The 21504-nt window shown below is 40.2% G+C and overlaps 1 protein-coding gene across 2 annotated transcripts in view; it reads left to right on the top strand.

The window, feature by feature from the left end:
- Nucleotides 1-1968: 1968 nt before the first annotated feature.
- TBC1D23 (TBC1 domain family member 23) overlaps nt 1969-21504 on the top strand; it is a 39099-nt gene continuing 19563 nt past the window's right edge. For both annotated transcript variants that reach the window (XM_054973536.1, XM_054973535.1), the window contains exons 1-8: nt 1969-2047; nt 11979-12090; nt 13631-13736; nt 14800-15004; nt 15336-15459; nt 17677-17801; nt 17894-17940; nt 18438-18541. In XM_054973536.1, the coding sequence (XP_054829511.1) occupies nt 2001-2047; nt 11979-12090; nt 13631-13736; nt 14800-15004; nt 15336-15459; nt 17677-17801; nt 17894-17940; nt 18438-18541 (870 nt within the window). In that variant the 5' untranslated portion in view covers nt 1969-2000. The remainder of the gene's footprint in view (nt 2048-11978; nt 12091-13630; nt 13737-14799; nt 15005-15335; nt 15460-17676; nt 17802-17893; nt 17941-18437; nt 18542-21504) is intronic.

Below are 21504 nucleotides of genomic sequence, written 5' to 3'. Positions count from 1 at the left end.
TGCAAAATAAGAGCAGTACTTGTAAGTACGTATTTTGCAGAAACCTACACGGTGCATGTGTAGTAAACTTAAATGGTCGTGGGGTGGCACTATTGGTCCGTAGCAATCAGAATCTTGTTGAATCAATTTCTGGTCGTATTTTAATACGAGCATAAGTAGTTTAACTGAAATGTATAATGCTGGCGTCTTAGCGTTATGGTTAGAAATGGGTTGAAAAACATTTATTATTCTCACTTCAGCTTCCTGACAAGAAGATAACATTCCAGTTTGGATCAGGCATCTGACGAAGAGAACTTGATTCTCGAAAGCTTATGCTACAATAAAATTGGTTAGTCTTAAAGGTGCTACTGGACTCTTTTTGATTTAATCTTCATGCATCTGACAAAGAGAGCTGTGGTTTACTACTGACACCTTCTGCACAGTACTAACCAAAGTTAGCTGAGTTAGTTGTTGTCTGTGAGAGACCTTCCACCAGTGTCACCTTCCATTACTGCTGTTACCCACTAGCTAGCCTTCAAGAATTCCTCTGCTCCCATCACCATTGGAATGGTCAATTCTCTTCTGATGATATGGCTGTTGATTGTTAAAGAGGTGGATGCATCTTAGTCTGGTGTCTCAGCTTTGACTATTCCGTCTTGAGTGACTCTTCTAGGAGTTTTGACGGAGTCTGTGCTTCTGATGGTGTTGTTCTCAGCTTCACTCAAACCCCCTCACCATGTTAAGGTGTGTATCCAAGGGTGGAGGGAAGGGAATCACATCACGAGAAGACAAAATTCTCTGGAAAAGTTAATAATGCTAGGAAAAGTTAAAAGCAGTAGGGAAAGAGGAAGACCCAAAATGAGATGGCTTGACTTAATAAAGGAAGCCACGTCCTCCAGTTTGCAAGATCTGAGCAACTCTGTTAATTATAGGACTTTGGAGATCTTTCATTCATAGAGTGTCCAGAAGTCAGAAGTGACTTGACAGCACATAACACACACAGATTTCCAAGGAAGCTTTGACTCTTGAAAGCTCATACCCTGGAAATCTGCTTGGTCTCTATGGTGCTACTGGACCCAAATTGTGCTATTTACTATGTCTCCTTTGGTTGACCCTGTAAGGGTTTGTAGTACATAATCCACCTAATGCATCAGACATGCGCACCAGACGGTCTCTGTCATATCTGATTAAGGGACCTTTGATGCTCAAAAGCTTATACACTAATTAAATTTCCAGTGTATAAGCTTAAAGACTAATTAAATTTCCAGTCTTTAAGGTGCTACTGGACTCGAATCTCTATTTTTTCCACGTAGAATCCAACCCACATAGTACCTGCTTCCTTTGCTTTTCAACATGAGACAACAGGTAGTAATTCAACAGGTGAAGCCCTATTCATCATGGCTTTTCCATCTTTTTTTTTCTTTTTGTGTTTTATGAGGCGTTTTAAACGCACATTAGGCCTAGTAGGGAAAAAGAAATCTAACCATGCTTTCTAGGCATTTTCAACTCCTTTTCCCCGCACATGGAGGATTCTGGCGACTGCAGTCGGGGATCGGAAGTCCTTCGAGAGACTCGCTAAGACAACAGCCCTCGACTCTAGAGATTGCCTATCATAGAGTTAAAAACCGTAGAGATCCTAAACTTCCGGTAAAAGAATAAAAGCCCACTGTAATAGGCACAGACTGAAGCCACTCTAAGCTATTATATCTCTACGTTGAAATCTCTGGATACTTTGCACTGAAAGCTGGAATGGCAAACCAGCGTACATTTTGGACCAGTAGATTGTAGGGGGCAGGGGAGAAGTTTTGTTTCTATCTTTACGGTCTGCGGGTCTAGCTCCACACCGACAAACCAGAAGCGACTGCAGACAGTTCCAAAAGTAGGCGGGGATGCTTTTGCGACAGTTGCTGAGCTTTACGGAAGCCGTATAGAAAGAGGTGGGTAGGTTTTTGTTTTGCGACATAAAGTACTGGAACTTTAGAGCGTGGTTTCCGGCAAGGTGGCGAGGCACGTCAACAGCTATGGCGGAAGGGGAGGAAGCGCCGCCGCCGCCGCTGCTGAGCAACTGGTGAGTCGGGCAATCCATTCGTTAAGTGGGGGCGAAGAGAACATGGACCCCTCAGCGCTGCCTCCCATCATCGACCCCCCCGGGGAGGCTGTAGCTCCGCCCCGCCGGTCGCCACCATTGCGGTCGTATCTGGCCGCAGACAGAAGCCCACCCATCTTCCAGTCCAGGTGGCCAGTAGGAGTTGAACCGGCTGCATGTCGCCTCGTTTGGCCGAGTCATTCGTGCCCGTTTTCCTCGCTTTTCAGAAATGGTCGCTCTTTGTGTCTTTGTAGTCAGAGTTGCCTGTTTCATCCTGGTGTGGAGGATAAGAAAAAAGAGGAAGAAGCTCAGAATGCAGCCTGAAAGATATAGTTCTCTAGACCAGGTCCATGCCTCTTATTTCGAGGCATCAGCTCTGCTACAGCAGAGTCCAGGATTTTTAGAGGGATAAAGCTAGAAATTTAAATGTCACTCCGTATTCACAGACAGCTTAACTTTGATTAGGAGATGCGAGAACAGCTGGAGGGGTTCGGTTGCTTTGATGCTTTGCTTGAACTTGACTGGCCATCTCTGGAAATAGAACGCTGGATCAGATGGCGTGATCTGTTAGCGAGCGAGTAGAGTATTACCAGAGAGTTGTTGTGTTTAATTTTGTTCTTAAATGTCATCTGGACATCTTTGTCATCTTTTCCAGCTTCCCAGTAAGCAACAATAAAATGTATAAGCAATTTCACTTCTTATTACTATGTTGCTGGCTCTTAAGCCACAGTTCTAGAAAGTTGGGGTGGTATTGATACATCTGAATCCTAGCCATGTTTTCCTGGAAACAAACCTGAGTGAATGTAATGGACTTTGTTTCTGAGTAGATGACTTACAGTGCCATCTTAAGCAAAATATGCCTTTCTAAGCCCACTGATTTCAATGGACTTAGAACACTAACCTGATTAGTTTCAAGTGGGTAGCCGTGATGGTCTGCAGTTGATGAGCAAGGTTCAAGTCCAGTAGCACCTTAAAAGACCAACAAAGAGTTTCCAGTGTATAAGCTTTTGAGAGTCAAGGTCTCTTCCTCAGATATAAGTAGGAAAAAGAGGAAGAAGTTACAAGTTTGTTGTCTTGTATCTAACAAAGGCATAAATCCGTACATACTTCCACTTCTAAATGTATCCTGGAAATCTACATGGTCTTTAAGGTGCTACTTGATCCAAATCTTGCTCTTCTACACCTTCTCTGTTTGCATGTATAGAGCACAATCTTGAGTTTCCTTGTACACAGTTCCCCCCTAGTTTGTGATCATTAACTTCTAATCTTAAATTCGGCATCTTTTTGTTTCTGTATGGGGAAACCACCTGTGGTATCAGATTTGACATACACCATCTTCTGGTATCATCTTGCTCCAGTAATTCAATATATGATTCTCTTCTTTTACTACTTTTAATATATGGCTGCTTCTAGGAGATAGTATCCAAGAAGTTGATTTGTAGACCTGGTAGCCACACCTCATGTTTTCAGCAATGGAGAGCACAGTGTTCATTAGTTTATATGCAGTCTTATTAATTGCAAACATTGGTGGTTTTAGTTCTAAATACCAATATGTGTGGGGAGCAATGTAAGCAGAATACAGTGTAATCCTAAACAGAATCATACCCTTCTAAGCCTATTGCACAAAAGGATGTAACTGCTTAAAATTGCATTGGTAGCCACCTTAAAATCCTGAATTGTGTTTGATTGTAAGCAGACCTCAGACCCAGCTTTTCAGAGTCTCAAGCACAGGCCTTTTCCAACTCAGATACTGGAGTGGTTATCTTAATGCACTTAATGACATTTCTGTTAGTCTTGGTAATATGAAAATATACTAAACCATCTGCTTCTAACACCATTGAGCACATTATACATTTATAGCATAAAGCCTGATTTGTTTTTGCAAAATCTTTAGCCCCTATCATGCTGACAATTAAAAAACAAGGAAAATCCTTTGCAGAAGGCAGGGGAGGGGGGGTTGTGGCATCGTGTGGCTATTCACATACCTTATTTTTACGATGGGAAATTAAGATGTGATAAAATCCTGAGCTTTATTCTCAGCATGCTGAGTTGCAGTTTTGTTGTATCTTATAAGACTAATAAAATTTGTAGTTAACTGAATGAGAAAGTGTCTTAAGGAAGGCTTGGGTGCTGTGTGATGTTGATGAGTAAATGGGGAGTATCATGTAATCAGCGTGTCAAAGGGCGCTGTGATGTTGGAAGTGGCTGTTTTATTATAGGAGTGTAAACCGGCTAAATACTAGGAAGGTCAAACTTAGTCTTTATCTTTTCTTATAAATTATCTCTGTTTTAGCTAAACACGAAATTATTGTTATGGGTATGAATACTGAAATCACTTATTTGTTTTATTAGACCTATATTTCTGTGCACATCTTTTACACTTGAAGTAATTGTATTCAGCAAATCATATGTTCTTTTGAATGCTTCATAATAATTGTATACTTCAATATTACCAGTATTTATATCAAAGCAGTGTTTATTTACTTTACTTATACCTTTCTTTTTCCCCAGTAGTGATCCATTGTTCACCACTCCTCCATTTTATACTCACAGCAATAACCCTGTGAGGTAGAACAGCAGGATTCAAGTTCAGTAGGTAAAGGTAGTCCCCTGTGCAAGCACCGAGTCATTATTGACCCATGGGAGGATGTTGCATCACGACGTTTTCTTGGCAGACTTTTTTAACGGTTTGGTTTGCCATTGTCTTCCCCCAGTCATCTACATCAACTGGGTACTCATTTTACTGACCTCGGAAGGATGGAAGACTAAGTCAACCTTGAGCCGGCTACCTGAACCCGGCTTCCACTAGGATTGAACTCAGGTCGTGAGTAGAGCTTGGGCTGCAGTACTGCAGCTTACCACTCTGCGCCACGGGGCTCCCAAGTCTGCCAAGAAAACGTCGTGATGCGATGTCCCCCATGGGTTTGTAGTGACTCGGTGCTTGCACTACCTTTACCTGCCTCTCAAGTTCAGTAACACCTTAAAAATCAACAAGATTTTCATGGTATATGGTTTTGAGAGTCAAAACTCCCTTTAGAAAGTTTTGACTCTTGAAAACTTATACTCTGAAAATTTTGTTGGTCTTTAGAGTGTCAGTGGACTCAAATCTCATTATTCTGCAGACAAACACAGCTACTCACCTGTGAGGTAGGTTATGATGAGAGAGTGGCTGGCTCAAGATCTCCCAATGAACTTCACTGTAGAGGGGGGATTTGAACACGAGTCTCCCAGATCCTAGTCAGATCCTCTAACTCTGGAGTCTCCAACCTTTTTGAGCTTGAAGGAACCCTTGGAATTTTGAGAGGGTGTGTTGAGCACCAACCAAAATGGCCACCATACGAGGTGGAGTCAAACACTATACTTCCCTCCTTGCTTTTCAAAAGAATTGCGTAACACCCACACTGAACACATGAAGCTGCCTGATTCAGAGTGGCCACTGGCCAGTCAAGGTTAGTATTGCCTGTGTGTGTGTGTGTATCTGCTGTCAAGTCGCAATTGACTCATGGCGACCCCAGCAAGAGACTGTCAAGGCAAGTGAGAAGCAGAGGTGGTTTGCCACTGCCTTCCTCTGCAGAGTCTTCCTTGGTGGTTGGTCACACATCCAAGTACCAACCCTGCTTAGCCTCCAAGAACTGATGAGATTGGGATATACCATGCTGCCTTCCTTCCCAGTACTATCTCTACTTTTGCTGAAAGTATGATCCAGCCACTGAAAGGGCAGCAGGTCTGGAGATGGAGGGTGTAGGCGTTTGCTCCTGCACACTTATCTCCCTTAATGCGACATCCCGGCTTTTGGACTCCTTCTGGACTCCTAGAACATAGCTCCTTCTCTGCTTTTCAAAAGAAGCTCATGGAACCAGTTGATCAAGCCAGAAGGGGAAAGGAATCACATGCTAGCAAGGAAAGTGGGTGCTTTCTGAAACACTCAGAGGCTACCAGGGGAAGTAGTGGTGGGCCTCATGGTGCCCACAGGTATCACATCAGGGAGCTCTTCTCTAACTGCCACACCACACTGCCCCCAACTCTTTTTAGTCCTCCTCTCTGCCTGTGTGTGTGCGCTTAGGTTTTATTTAATTATTTATTTGTATTTTAAATGCAATTTTAATGTTTGGAATGTTTTAATGTCCCCCAACTTGGGGATCCTGAGCTGGATAGAAAGACGCATAGAAATGTTTTAAATAAAATATTACAAAGTAGTATACTACAAAAAAGCTTCAATATATACAGGCAAAATACTGGAAAATGTAGCACATGATCAGATCTTTAGGCTTACTGCAATTATAACCTCTGAGGCTTTTTAAAAAAATGTATATAAAAAGCAAATACAAAAAGAAGATTATATCACAGTATAAGTATGCACTCTCAAAATATAGATACATAGATAAGTCTTAATGAAAACAGCAACAAAATAGTTATGTTATCGTTCAAGCTAATCAGATTTTTACATTTTCCAAATCTCAGATTCCTCACAGACCAATAAATATATTCAAGCCTTTACCATGGCTAATTCCATATAGTACAAGAGTTCTTTCCATTGTAAATCTAACTTAGTCACATCCTCATTTCTTTGCAAAGCTGTAAGTCATAGCAGAGAATAAAATTCCTTCATTTTTCTAAGAATGTTTTCCTAATGGGAGTTTTCTTCTGGCAAATTCTGCTCTAACTACTGTCACTATATACAATACTGTCCCACAGAACTGTCTCAGAATGATTGAGGCATAATTTTAACGTGGGTACAACCTTATATCTAATACCATGCGGCAACATTATAGCAACCATTTTTCAAAAATGTATCAGCTCTGATATGTTTCCACCACATATGAATAAAGTTAGCTTGGGAATTTCAGAGTACATGCTGCAGAATTTGCAGAATGATGTATGTTAGGTAATGCAGTGCTACATTATCAAAGGCCATAAGCAAAAGGTTAATAGTCATAAAGCTTGAAAGTTCCAGCTATAAATAGCAACAGTTTCTAAAACACTTTAAAAAAACTAACTTGTTTGCAGTTTATAGAATTAATGTTTCCATGTATTGTGAGAGATGTTGATAAAAATAAGCACTGAAAATGTACAGAAGAATTCTGAAATGAAGAGTATTGGATTTATAAGAAGGACCAAATATTTAGGAACAACCCTGCACAGCCTAAAATATATATTTAGAATATTTAGGATCTAGCGGTAGGTTCTTTGAAAATCCCTCAGTATTTCTACAGCTTTCCGTAATGCATCCAGTCATGCAGTGAGCTCTGTTTGGATAGTAGCCTGATAAGTTTATCTTACAGTCCTGTATTGTTCATGTCATTTGTTGCAGAACAGCACACAGTTCCCCCCAGATTTATAAAGAAAACAAGTTTTAAGCGAACAATTTTAAAGGAAAAGATATTACACAATGTGATAAAAAATTGAAAACTACTATAGGAAAGGTGTCAAAAGTGTTAGTTTCAGGGCTCATTTTGAGGGGGAATGCGCTAGAATTCCATTCTGGCAGTTCTCCCAAAAGGTCACTGTCAGGTGGCCCCACCCACCTGACTTATGGCCATTTTGGGCCATTTCAGCCTCAACTGGGGCTGAAATGGCCCAGATCAGGGCTGAAACAGTCCGGATTGGGTTGGTGCCTGGTGGGGGAACCCTCCCCTGCCTGGCACCAACCTGATCCCTGCCATTTCGGCCCTGATCCAGGCCCAAAATGGCCACTTCTGGCCATTTTGGGCCCATTTCTGCTGGGATCGGGGCCAAAATGGCCAGGACCGAGTCAGTGCTGGGCCAGGGAACCCTCCCCTGCCTGGCACTGACCCAGTCCAGGCTGTTTTGGCCCTGATCTGGGCCCAAATGGGTCCCAAATGGCCATTTGGGGCCCGTTTTGGCCAGGATCAGGGCCAAAACTGCCAGGATTGGGTTGGTGCCTGGTGGGGGACCCCTCCCCTGCCTGGCACCAACCTGATCTGGGCCATTTGGGGCCTAATCCAGGCCAAAACGAGCCCCAAATGGCCATTTGGGGCCCATTTCGGCCTGGATTGGGCCCCAAATGGCCCAGATCGGGCCACTGCCTGGTGGGGGAACACCCTGCTGTCTGGCAGCAACTGAAACCCAGCCATTTTGGGCCTGATGAAATTAATTATGCTAATGACACACTTTTGGTGATGTCAAGGGGCATGGCATATGCTAATGAGTTATGCTAATGGGTCCCTGCAGCTCTTTTTCTACGAAATGACCCCTGGTTAGTATAATACTGTAATGTACATGTTCCCCAACACTGCACAAAATTGGCAGGCTGTTTTTTTGGGAGTAGCCCCACTCATGGTAGAGACTTAAGAATTGCAAAGAGATTGAAAGGAGAATGATAGAACCCCTCAATCATAAATACATCAAAACCAGAAACCACTTTAATGCAACAATGGAAGGAGAAATGATACTGGGTTGTGTTTGGCTTGGTAAATTTTACCTAGTACTCTCCCTTCTGCTTTAATAAAAAAAAGAGTTGAATTATATTTAGTTGCAATTGCTTGCCTATGTTAATCAGGATATTGGCATAGAGAGTGGCACAAAGTTGCTGTATTATTCATGTCATCACTTTAAGAACACTGCCTTCTGTTTTGTCTTGCTTAGAATAGAAGATCTTTGACAGAGCTGCTGAATTCTTGATAAAAAGGAATTCCTGATAAAAGCTACTGAATTCCTGATATAAGGAAACTGGACAAGAATTCAACTCTGTGCCAGCAGCTACATCTAATGCAAAGATGTGGCCATGTGGTCATAGAAGCACTTCTGTGTAGTGAAAGTTTCAGCTTTAAAAAGAAATAGATTTAAACCCTTCATTGTTAGAAAAGATAGGTTTGGAAATGTAATAGCAAAAACACTAGACAATTAAACAAAGTAATTACAAGTTTTGTCTTTGAGCAGTTACTCAAATCAGTCTCTGTGCAAGGCCTCTCACGTCAGAGTCCACTGCATGTGTACAGCGAAGACAAGGCCAGGGTTAATTAGAATAATTAAGTCTGTTGTATACATGACTGCCATTTTGACACTACAAAAGATGAAGGAAAGGTGGAAGGGAGACAAAGATCTTAATCAGCAAATAAATGTTATTACTCTAAGATACACACTAGAAATAAAAGATCAGTGAGAAAAACTGAGATAGTAAGCAGTTGTATCTTAGAAACCAAATGGAATAGCATTTGCAAAGGAAATTTCACTGCCTTTGCTTATTTATCTTGCAAAGCCGGATTCATGCTTTACGGCAAAGCAGATGAGAGGAACTCCAGAGTTTCAAAAGGACTTTTGATCCATGCATTTCTTGTGTATCTGGGATGTTAGATGTTAGAGAATGTAGCATCATCTCATCTTTGAGCAGCTGTAAACTAGCAGTGCTGCAGACTAGGTGGAAATTAATTTCCTGAGGTACCAGCTGATTGAATAATGCAACAGGACTCTGGTGGCACAGAAATGTCCTAAATAAGTAAGTACATGAATTGTTTTGAAACAGGGGCTCATTATAGTGAAATCAGGAAACAGAGAGATGACAGAGGGGTGCAATTTTTGTCATACTGCCTTGTGTAAACACTCTATACAGATCTTTTTAAATGAGAGCCAGTTTGCTGTAATGGTTAAGAGTGGCAGAACTCTAATCTGGAGACCTGGATTTGATTCCTCACTCCTCTGCTTGAAGCCAGCTGGGTGATCATGGGTCAGTCACAGCTCTTCAAAGCTCTCTCAGCTTCACCCACCTCACAGGGTGATTGTCCTGAGGATAATAATAACACACTTTGTAAACTGCTTTGAGTTGGTGTTAAGGGCGGTATATAAATTAAATATTATTACTTTGGGGAGCTATTCTAACTTAACTCATTCTTTCCAGTGCTGCAGGGGCACTTTTACATGAGGAAGCATTCAAAAATGTGATCTCTTCTACACATCAGTACCCCAACTTAATAATTCCAATCAATTCTTTTTTCTTTGGAGTATTTATTTGTTCTAGATGTTTCTAGGACAAATTGTAGACGTTTCTCTGCAAAATTTATCAGTGCCCTAAACTGATTGTTATCTGATTCAGTATGTTTATTTGACTTGTATTTAGAAGACCAAACTAAAAAAAAAATGCTGTGTTAGTTTTACATGTTACGTAAACTTCTGAAAAGTTTTTTGGATAGCCAAAAATAATATTAAGTATTTCATTTGGGGAAAGATTCAGTGAAAACTATTGAATGTGCTTTTATTTGTAGAAGGGAAAGAAATGTAGATATGCATGCTTTAAGTTAGTAAGAATTTTGAAACCTGCCTGAATTGACATTCATTATGGGTTGGCTCCCGTGTGACTCTCTCCCTTGAAATGTTCTTTTGACAAAGAAAGCTGTAATAGAATGGAGTGATTGGATCCAACTCACTGCTGCTAATTTTATAAAACAGTGCATTTTTTTAAAATGGAAAACTTTATGTGGGGGAAAACATAGTTGTAAATTTTCTGTCTGGGGTTGTCAGCACAAGTCTGGCAACTGGTGAGAGATTTATCATGGGTGGGAGCCTTGCCAGTGAAGCACCACAGAGGTATACCCAACCATAGAGTTTTACCCGAATACTAGAACATCCCTGCCAATGTGCTGACAACACTCTGGGTGCACAAGGAGTAATGTCAGGGCAACAAGATGTTGCCTGTCCCACCCTTTCCCCATTTTCCTGCTTATTTTCCTCCTGCCAGACAGCTCAGCACCAGTGGGAAGCACTCACTGGCAGCAGAGGATCTCCTGCAATCAGTGAGAACCTGGCAAGCCTATTTCTACCTTACATTGCTGCTGCTGCAGGTATTTATCTTGATTCTTCTAGGCGATTTATAAAAAAATAGATTTAATTTAAATTCAGAGATGGTACAGGAGATGGAAAAGGTAAGTTTGAACATTTAACATGTCAAAACAGATTTTGTCAGTTGACTGTTCAAATAATGTCAAATTTTTAAAGCGTTAACTTTGGACAAAAATACTTTAAACATGAACAGGACTTTCAAAAACAAAGTAATCATTTTTGTGAAACTATGAAACAGTTGATGTCCATTTGGAGATACATATAGGTATAGCAGTTGGTCAGTAGGAGAAGTTTCTTTACACTGCTAAGTTTGCTGTGCTGACTGCTGCAGGGCTGGGGGACAGTAGGCCTAACGTCTGTCTTTATTAATATCCCATAACAACAACAACAATAATAACAATAGTGTGCCTACGCACTGCTCTTCTAGACAGATTACTGCCCACTCAGAGCAGTGAACGAAGTCAGTGCTATTAATATCCCCACAATACAGCTGGGGATCTGGGGCTGAGAGGAGTGGCTTATCCAAGGCTACCTACTGAGCTCATGGCAGTAGTAGGCTTTGAAATAGCTGACTTGCCACCCAACCGCTTAACCATTATGCTATAGCAGCTGTCATAATGAAATTAATAGGCAAGATGTCATCTCTGTAGCAATATTCTTGGCTTTATGGAATGATTGATAAATCAGTAGACCAGGGTGCCAGTCCTAGACAAAACTTTATGAAAACCAGGGTCGTGTTGGTAATGAAACATTGTCATGTCAGGTTTTCATCACAAATGTTGCAGTGTTTAATGTCTGGCCTGCCTTTCTGCCTGTGCCAGACCTGCAAAGTATTTCTGTAAAATACAACTATTTGAAAGAGTTAAGACAAATGGGGTTTTACTGCTTGTAAGAACAATGGAAGCAGTTCAAAGAGAGATTATAAAGATTACTTTTTCTAGATTTCATTCTCAGCAATATAAGGTTTAAGTAGAATGAGTAATGGAAGAAATACAATGATTTTACTTCAAATGAGTCTGATCTCAATCAGGTATATATCCATATATGTATGAGTGTACTGAGAGATGGAAATATTGCTGTATTTTAAGTTCTCTTAAATAAGGTTTGTTTGTTTGTTTAGGGAAAATGACCTTGCAGAAGCGCTTAAAGAAGGTGGCTGTGATCTTGAAACAGTCCGAAACATAATTCAAGGGAGACCTATACCTGATTACCTAAGAGCCAAGGTTTGGAAGGTAAGGTTCATAATCTAATGGCATGTTTTATCAGGCAGTGATGATGGCATATATCAGGGACTCAGCTCTGTTTTCAAAAAGTTGGGATGTGCTTATTGTACCCTTATAGGCCTCTTAAAGGTTTTAACTACCAAACGAATAATGCCACTATGGTGGGTATATATAGGTGGGAAAGTGGGTAGACCCCACCTCACACCCTCAGACACACAAGCCACACACACTCCTTGCCACCCACCCCAAACCTCCCTTCACAGGTATGGGGCTTCCCAGGTAAGTAAAGGCTGGGAGTCCGCTCCCACATGCCTCCACTACAGCAGGCAGAGAGCCCTGACCCAAATCCTCACAGAGTCCCCTCTCCCCTTTTCCAGAGGCTCCACTCTACAGGCAGCCAGTTCCCTGTATGTATTTCCCCTCACCCAGGTACACCCCAGGGGCCAGGGCTATTGGGGAAAAGGGAACTTAGAGGTAGCTTTCCCTATATATATACACTGTTGCTGCCACCATTGAATCTTGGCTCATTTACCATGTACAGAGTCTGAGGCCTGTGTGTGAGATATTTTCTCTCAACCAACAATTTCAAGCCAGTCAGGATTAAACAAAACAAAAATAAACTTTATTTACATGAAGGAACATAGGAGTGAACAGATTTTAAATCATCAAACTTAACTGGGGTTGAACATGAAAGGTTTCAAAGTAAAAAACACAGATTAACAGCCAGCTAATTTTCTGCTGGCTCTGAGCATTGTCTCCAACCCCATTCTCTGTCTCTCAAAAGCCTCCTTATCTTTCCAATGGACTCTAACACTGATTGGCTCAGCATTCCACCCGCTCCCATTGGCTGTCCCTCAGGAGAGGCAGAAATGGAGCCAGTTGTGTCTGTCACAGCCACGACTTCTACAAGTGTCAATTTAGGGTAAAGCTTGTGCTCTTATGCATTAGCATGTGTTACCATTTTTAAACCTGAAAGGCTATTTCAGCAAAAGGCAGTTGTATTTAGGGAATTGTCTTCTTTTCCCCTGTGCCATTTCTGTGCTCTCTAAATCCCTGTGGCTTTTCTTCCTAAAGTGTTCCAAGCTCCATATTTGCATGAATAAATGTGTTTGCAAAGGGGAAATAGGGAGTGGTTGGGAGGATTGATTTGGCGCATGGAAAAGCTAGGTAGGAAAAGGGCTGTAACCTCCTTGCTTTTTCTTTGCTCAGACATCCTTTTCTGGCTTTTCCACTTTAAAAGGACATTGAGTTTGTGCATAACTTGTAATAAGACCTGTAAACATAACAGTAGTGGCTCCTACTCTGCTTATTTAATACGGCTTGTTTAATTCAGGGTTGAATTTAGCATGAATCTATAAGAGTAAGTAGAATATGGCCTTTGTTCTGGTTAGAAATTGCTACTCTAGCGGCATATAAACATTAAGGAAGCTTATTCAAGAATGCTGGGTTAGAACATTCCATCATTTATAAATAAATACTTCTCATAGTTTCCAGCATCTGAATTAGAAAAAGATTGTTCTGAGGGTTTTTTGTCCTTTTTATTTTTTAGATTGCTTTGAACGTTGTAGGTAAAGGGGATAGTTTGTCATCCTGGGATGGCTCTTTAGATCTGCCAGAACAAACACTGATTCAGAAGGACTGTCAAGATCTGGTTGGTAAGTCCAAAATATGAATGTGGACACCTTTGCTAGCCTGGGTTTGGGAATTTATTTGTGCATTTTTATCCCACGAATTCCAGTGTGGCATGCATTAGAGAAGCAGCATTGTGTAGTGGTTAGAGTATTGGAGTAGGATCTGAGAGACCCAGGTTGGAATCCCCACACTGCCATGGAAACTTGCTGGGTGACCTTGGGCCAGTCACACACTCTCAGCCTAACCTACCTTACAGGGTTGTTGTTAGGATAAAATGTAGGCAAGGAGAATGGTGTAAGTTTCTTTGGGTCTCCATTGAGGAGAAAGGCAGAGTATAAATAAATAAATGGTTCTCCTCTATCCTCATCATAGCTTTATGCAGTAGGTTAAGCTAAGAGAGCAAGACTACTCCAAATTCATCCAGAGAGCTTCATTCCTGAGTGGGGATTTGAATCTGGGTTTCCAACCCTCTAACATACTGGCTTTCATATTGGCTCAAATGTTGTCAGACGCAATGGCAAATCACAGTTCTGAATGAACTGTGCATTTGCATACTCCTTCCCCCCACCTCACATACTGCATTGCAGTTAGTTAATTCTACTTTAGCATAAACTGAACCAGTAAGCTATGGTTTGTGTTCTCCCTCCAAGACAGGATTGCAAACTGCAGTTTCCTATCATGCAGCTTCTGTAATACTGTCTGATATCTAAATGGTTCTACATGACAATCTCCATGGACTTTTCAGGCCCTCGTTCTCACTGCACTCCCCCCCACCCCCACCTCAAAAAGCTGTCCATAATGTTAGTAGATCGGCCAAAGCAGATCTCATACATTGCAAGAGATACTACTAGAAAGAACAATTAGTAGTACTCTTGATTAGCTGTGCAAGTAGTGTTGGTGCATGCAGTGGACGGTCTTTGGAATCTAGTTGCCATGCTGGTTTAACAAAGTGCTGTGGTGCACTCTTTTCTTTTTTCCTTTTTTTAAAATTCCCTATTTCTGGTGGTTTTCATTCTGCTGGGTAGCATGAGTGAAATAAGTAATAATTGTCTTAATGTGAATACACTGATGTTTGTCTGTTTTCAGATCAGTTGTCAGTGCCAGAGGAGAACAAGTCAACATTACTTCTCGATGTTGAGTCTGTGATTACTTTTTACTGTAAATCTCGTAATGTTAAATACAGTTCTAGCCTTAGTTGGACATATCTGCTTAAGCCATTGGTGCATCTTCAACTTCCACGAAGTGACTTGTACAACTGCTTCTATGCTATAATGAATAAGTACATCCCCAGGTAAAAAAAATAACATTTCATTTGCGTTGCATTTGGTATAAAGTGTGATTTCTTCCCCTCCACACCCTTCCAAGGAGAGAAGCTTCTCTGACTGCTTCTGAAGAATGGGACAACGTTCTCTCATACCTATCTGTTGATGAATGTATTGTGTTTTCTCTTGATACAAGAGTAAGATTACATTGAAACAAATCTGCCAGATTTACAACTCTTTTCAGAACAACGGTGTGTGTGCAAGATAGAGAGATTTAAGTGACCTATTAGGTAGTTTAAATAATACAATTATCATTGTGTCTGTTTTCACAAATGCTCTCTCACTGCTCTTTTCTTTTAGGGACTGTTTTCTGAAAGGAAGACCATTTCATCTCTTTAGGCTGCTCCTCCAGTATCATGAACCCGAACTCTGCTCTTTTCTTGATACCAAAAAGATGACACCTGACTCGTACACACTCAACTGGGTAATAAAGTGAAAGTAGGGAAACATAATAAAAAATAAGCTTCCTATAGTGATTCGTAAAGCATTGACAAAATGTACACGTTATTTCCAAGGAGGGTTTTGTATTTAAAGTTATCATTTGCAAACGGGCATTACATTCACTTGAGATTTTGTATAATGAATGGTGTACCTTTAATGTCTAGCAATAAATGAAACTTCTTACAGAATTTGCTCATATGATTTCTTTTTATTAAGTAGAAGTTACAGTATGTATACATATAAGACAAACCTGGTTAACTGTCCTTGTGTCTCCAAGGAGCCTTTGAAATTAACAGCATTTACCAAAATACCTAGGGGCAGTGCCATGGTGATTGTCTGCAAAGTAGATATGTTCTAACAGTACAACTCAACTCTCTAATTTTATCTGACCATTTTATTCAGCTGAAATATTTCATACGTCAGGCATGTTTGATAATTTGTTGGTTTTTTAATGAAAAGGTTAAAATGAACAAATAAAGAAAACAGAGGTTCCTATGGAAGCAGTAATATTTTTCTTACTAGACTGTAAGAAATAACTCACAGTGCAATATTTTTGGGTTTGCCTATGCAATATACAATACTTTGTATACAGCAAATGCTATTTTGCTTTAATGTGATTAAATAGCTGTAAATTGTTTTGCCTAGCAAAGATTTGTCTATGGGAGTAATTCTGCTTTCATTGAAACAAACTGTCTTAATGGGGTATCTATAGGATTTGGATGTTAATATTTTAATGGCCTTTATAGAAGTGAACAAGTTGCGTGCCTTTGAAGAATCACTGGAGGGGAATAAACAGTTGGAAACGTCCCCTTTACAAAATCTTGGATGGGGAACTTTAGTTATGTTTTAGCACCTTTTCTGTCCTTTCCCTATTCTCCTTTTTTTGTTTAAACTGACTTTGGTCTTCCATGCTTCCCATAATGCAACAAGCTTTTTAATTTTGAATTTATTTTATTAATTAAATATAAAAGTACAGTGTAATTGAATAATATACTGAACAAAGTAATTCTTTTCAAATAATCTCTAAAATTTCCTTATCTGTACTATCTTTTGGTTTTATTTTATTCATAAAAGCCACTAAATCTTAATTAATTTGTCCTGTATCTTTGCCTTCCTCTCCCAGAGATCATAAGGCAACATGCCTGATCAGATTTCATCAAGATATTTTTTGTTTTCCTTTTTTAAAAAAACGTAAATACTTTCCTGAAGTTATGGGGGATTCCTCCTCCATGCAGAAACACCTGTTGTTGTTTTTTTACTGCTTTACTGATGGGCGCTTGATAGAGAGAATAGGCTGGGAGCCTTTGAGGAATCGTGATGGTAGTGTCAATTAAATGCACAGATCAAACCTACATATTTAGTGTTCTCAAGAAATGCCTTTACAGACCAAATGCTGTACACCATAGAGATAAAGTGACATTTGAGCTTAATCTTCCTTTACTTTTCCCTATTTTCTGAGACTTATTTGTCCCTAAACAGGAAATGTGTTTATATACAAACATGTATAGATTGCAGCCTTAGAGCTGCTGTAGCATAGTGATTAAGTGGCTGGGCTACGAATCAGCACGCTGCTAGTTCGACTCCCACTACTGCCATGAACTCTGCAGGTGGCTTTGGGTAAGCCATTCTTCTCAGCTCCAGCTCCCCAGCTGTATAGTGGGGATAATAATAACACTGTTCACCGCGCTGAGTGGGGCACTAATCTGTCCAGAAGGGCAATATATAAAGTTGGTGTTGTTTGAAATTAAAAGGACTGGTATTCAGCTATATTGATTTGAGGTTGGGTTAGAGGAAGGAAACAGTCTATATGACAGTAAAATTTCTCAATGTATGAGAAAAAAAAGTAGTTCTGATTTGGAAAAATGTATTGAAACACATATTGAAGATCAGTTTGCTATAGCCATATCATAGATATTTTGGCATTAAATTATAACTTCATTGAGTCAAGCTATATATCAAATATACTACTAAGTCTCCTACAATAAATACATCTCTGTTCATCTAACAATCTAGGATTTCACTCATGTGCTTGCTAAAAATCTTTCTGACCTGTTTTAGGGGCAGATCCCAATGGAACTGTAAGTCTGGCTAACCAGACATTATAAATTGATTTCAGGGTCTTTAATCACAGATTCTAATTATCAACAAATTTATGCTACTGAAATCATGCCTGGCTTTCATTTCATTTCCTTCTTTCTAGCTCAGCAGCTTATTTTCCTACCACTGTTCGTATGAAGTCACTCAGGCAATATGGGATGGCTACCTCCAGCTAGCTGACCCATTCATCATTTATTTCCTAATGCTTATCATCCTCGTTAATGCAAAGTGAGTATATAATTAATATATGGCACAATTTATTTTGGCCTTTTCATTTTGCTGCTTCATTCATTCAATATATCTGTGTTGTCTCTTTCCAGAGAAGTGATCTTAGGGCAAGAATTGAATAGCAAAGAGGAAGTCATACGTAAGTTGATGCTTGTAATGTCGATGTTATCATCATTCTGTGCAACATAGCCAGCATTAAACTCTTGGAAGTTCAGTTGATAATAAGTGGAAGAGTTCAACAGGTATTCAGTTATCTGCCATTGAAATGTACAGGACTGCAAAAACCTCAACTCTGTTTTTTTTCTTACAAATCTGTTGTTCTGTCTGGAGCTCCTTTGCAGTGCAGTTAGGCCATCTTTGTATGAAACTATTTCTTCTGTCTTTCCATTTCTCTATTCTGTGAGTTTAATATCCATCAAAAGTAGGCTCTGGGAAAACCCAGGCATCTGCCTTTGGCTCTTACTTGCTATATTTGAAAATCATGATATAGGGAATTCTCTATTTTAGGTAAACTTCTGACCTGTGATATGGAGTATATAAAATATCCAAAATAAATTTAATTTTAAGTTAAAGCCTGTTCACAGTGTTTTGTTTAAATGATAGAAGTCCTAATTTCCACCTGTTACTTGTTTTCAGAATTTTTAGAAAGATCTCCTGCCAGTTTGGCATTAGAAGATATAGAAGACCTTTTCTCTTTGGCACAATATTACTGTAGCAAAACTCCAGCTTCCTTCCGAAAGGTAATAGTCGAACACTTCAGAAACTTTCCATGGGGTGTTCCACGGTGCAGAATCACACAAGAGCTCCTGAGGCTCATCAGTCTTGCATGAAAAGTAATGAGTACGATACTGTTGGACTATATTGTCCCAACAAAAAACATTTGGAGTAAATACAGGTACCATTTCTTTGGACCATTTCTTCTCTGCTGCTTTTCACTGAGCATGATGTGGGAATCTCCCATCTGAAACCATTTCTTTGCACATTCATTATCTAAGATTTTGATGATTTTTTAATTGACAAAGATTTGGGGGCAGTTTCCCACTGAGAGAAACAAATAGGTAATATTTTATTGGGCCCCAATTTTATGAAAGATAATTCATCGCAAAAGGCTGAAGACAGGATCCAGACGCAGTAATGTGCAGGGTCACAGCCTAACAACTTTCCCTTTGATTTTCCCATAGAGAGCAGCATCCTAAAAAAATGCAAGCCCTGCATGTGGTACTGCTTGGTGCTGTGGGGTTAGGGATTTTGGCCAGAAAGCTAAATGCCTGATGAGCTGGATAGAAATGAAGAATAGGGGCATGTGTTGCATCTCCCTTGCCTCCTTGCTTATCACTCCAATCAGTCAATCACTTCTATTTACCATGGCAGCTACGAAGGTTGACTGAAAAGTGAGATAGGGTGAAAAAAGACCAGGGCAGTAAACTCTTCTCTCCAAACCTCATCCTTGTTTGCATGATGAAACAGAGTCTGAGCCCTGACCTTTACAAAAGGCATTATTTGCACAGTATACCTGTAGAGGTCATGGTCGTTAAACAGTCATGAGGTTGTCCCAGTATCTTGTAGAGACCCTGCACATCCTGTAGATCGTGTTCTCCATTTGAGACTTTGTTTTGGAGAGCTGGTGATCCAGCTCTGATCCGTGGTTAAGAGATTAATCCAGTCTCCTGTGCCCAAAACACGAATTGTTGAGTGTAGACCTTTTCTGATGCTGCTCCACTATTGGGAATCAGCCTCCTGGAAGGGGTGAGGCAGGCACCTATTCTTCTGGTGAGGCTGCAAGACATAACTATTTAAAACAGTTTATGGGGCAGCTTGAATAGGCTCTGGCTTAATTATTTTAACTGTATGTTTTGATTAATTTAATATATGATTTTTGTATTTATTGTTACCCACCTTGGATCCTGACTGTGTCAGGAGAAAGTTGGAGTATATAAGTATTCTAAATAAATATACCCATGAAGCCTGGTGTGACATATTTATAAGACTTGAAATATTGTTGATAGTTTTATATCTATTGGGGGAAATAAACCAATTCCAATTGTAGATTTCCCCACTTCACTACTAGTTTGAGAAACAACTCAAGGCATTTAAACTTGGTGATCATAGAAGTAAAATTTTATTTAGCAATAACCCTGATGCAGTCAATTAGGTAACAATGCATACCGGAAAGCATCAGCACCTGTATTTTATACCTTTCAGTTGACATAGAAAAAAATTGTATACGGTTCATAAGATATCATACAATTCTGTAAACAAACAGCCAATTCTTACAAACAATCAAATCAAGGTACATGATCTTCTGAACATGGTGGATCAACAGGTCATAGCCATCATTTAAAAGGAATATAGTTAAAAAAAAAATTCCTGAATGGCACCGTTAATTTCATAACATAACTGGGAGAAAATGCCCAAGGCTGGGGATGAATATCAGCAGATGTAAATAATTCTTAACCATCAGTGTATAGTGAAAGTAAGCTTGCTATGCTTTTCTCATGGCCTCCATGTTATAATGTCATTATAATAATTGCAGGAACAGAAATGCAAAACATAGGTTGTAAGAATGATTTTCTCACAGGCTTTAAGCAGGCCAGATCAGGGAGTTTTAATTCACTAACTGTATCCCTTGTTCCCTGACATTGTCAGTGATGGTTGGATAAATATTAGTTCTCTGCACCTGAGGACATAGGCACGGACCATGAAGAAGACTGGACCCAGCATTTTCCTCTTGATTCTTTCCCACAGAGCATTTGTCTTGCCTGCTCAGTCTGGTAAATGCATCATTCTGGTAAGGTCACCAGACGTACCTCTCCTGGAGGGGATCCTTAGGTTCTACAGATCTAGGTAGATTTAGGCCAGTTGTGGGGGAAATAGTGATTTCATATGACTTCAGCCAGGAGTGCCTAAAGTTGATTATCTAGATTAATTTCAGTCTGCATTTTGCAACAGAAACCACTTTAGTTACCCTGATAGGATGATCTGCACCAGGCAACAGACGGGGGAAGTATAGCCCTGTCAATTTCCCCAGACTTCTTGGTGATTTTGATACTATTGATCATAATATCCTTCCGGACCACCTTTTGGAGTGGAGTGTGGAGAGGGGGATTGTTTTGGCGATTTCCAGCCTTTCCTGGGGAGTAGGATCCAGAAGATGGTTCTGGGAAACTTTTTCCTCCCCATGGACATTTCCTGCAGCATATCCCAAAGATCAGTTATGTCTGCTGTGCTTATTTAACATATACATGAACTTGCTTGATGGGATCATCTGGAGCCATGGAGTGTGGTATCATCAATATGCAGATGATACTCAACTCTATTGTTCTTTTTTATGAGAACTAAGCAAAGCTATGATACCCTTAAACTCTTACCTGGAGTTTGTAATCAACCAGATAAGATGAATCAGTCAAGACAAGATGACAGTGATAATGGAGGGCTTGATAGACTGACTCAGCGGAGTGAGGGGTTGGGGTTTGGATTGACTAGAAGATGGAGGGAGGCCCATTTTAGATGGAATTGCATGGTTCCTGAAAATCAGGTTCATAGTTCCGGGTAGTTCTGAGAACAGTCTTATTTGGTTGTCCCAGTGATGACTGTTAACATGCTTTACGCCATACCTTCCGGATGTCATCTATGCCTTTGTTAGCTCAAAATTAAGCTGTTCTGTTCAGCTCCCCACAAAGGCTCCTCAGAAGTGTCAATTGAT

The sequence above is a fragment of the Eublepharis macularius genome, chromosome 3 (genome assembly GCF_028583425.1).
Source record: "Eublepharis macularius isolate TG4126 chromosome 3, MPM_Emac_v1.0, whole genome shotgun sequence".
Classification (NCBI taxonomy): Eukaryota; Metazoa; Chordata; class Lepidosauria; order Squamata; family Eublepharidae; genus Eublepharis; species Eublepharis macularius.
Note: the sequence above shows the minus strand (reverse complement) of the source record. Positions and strands in the feature narration are given on the sequence as shown.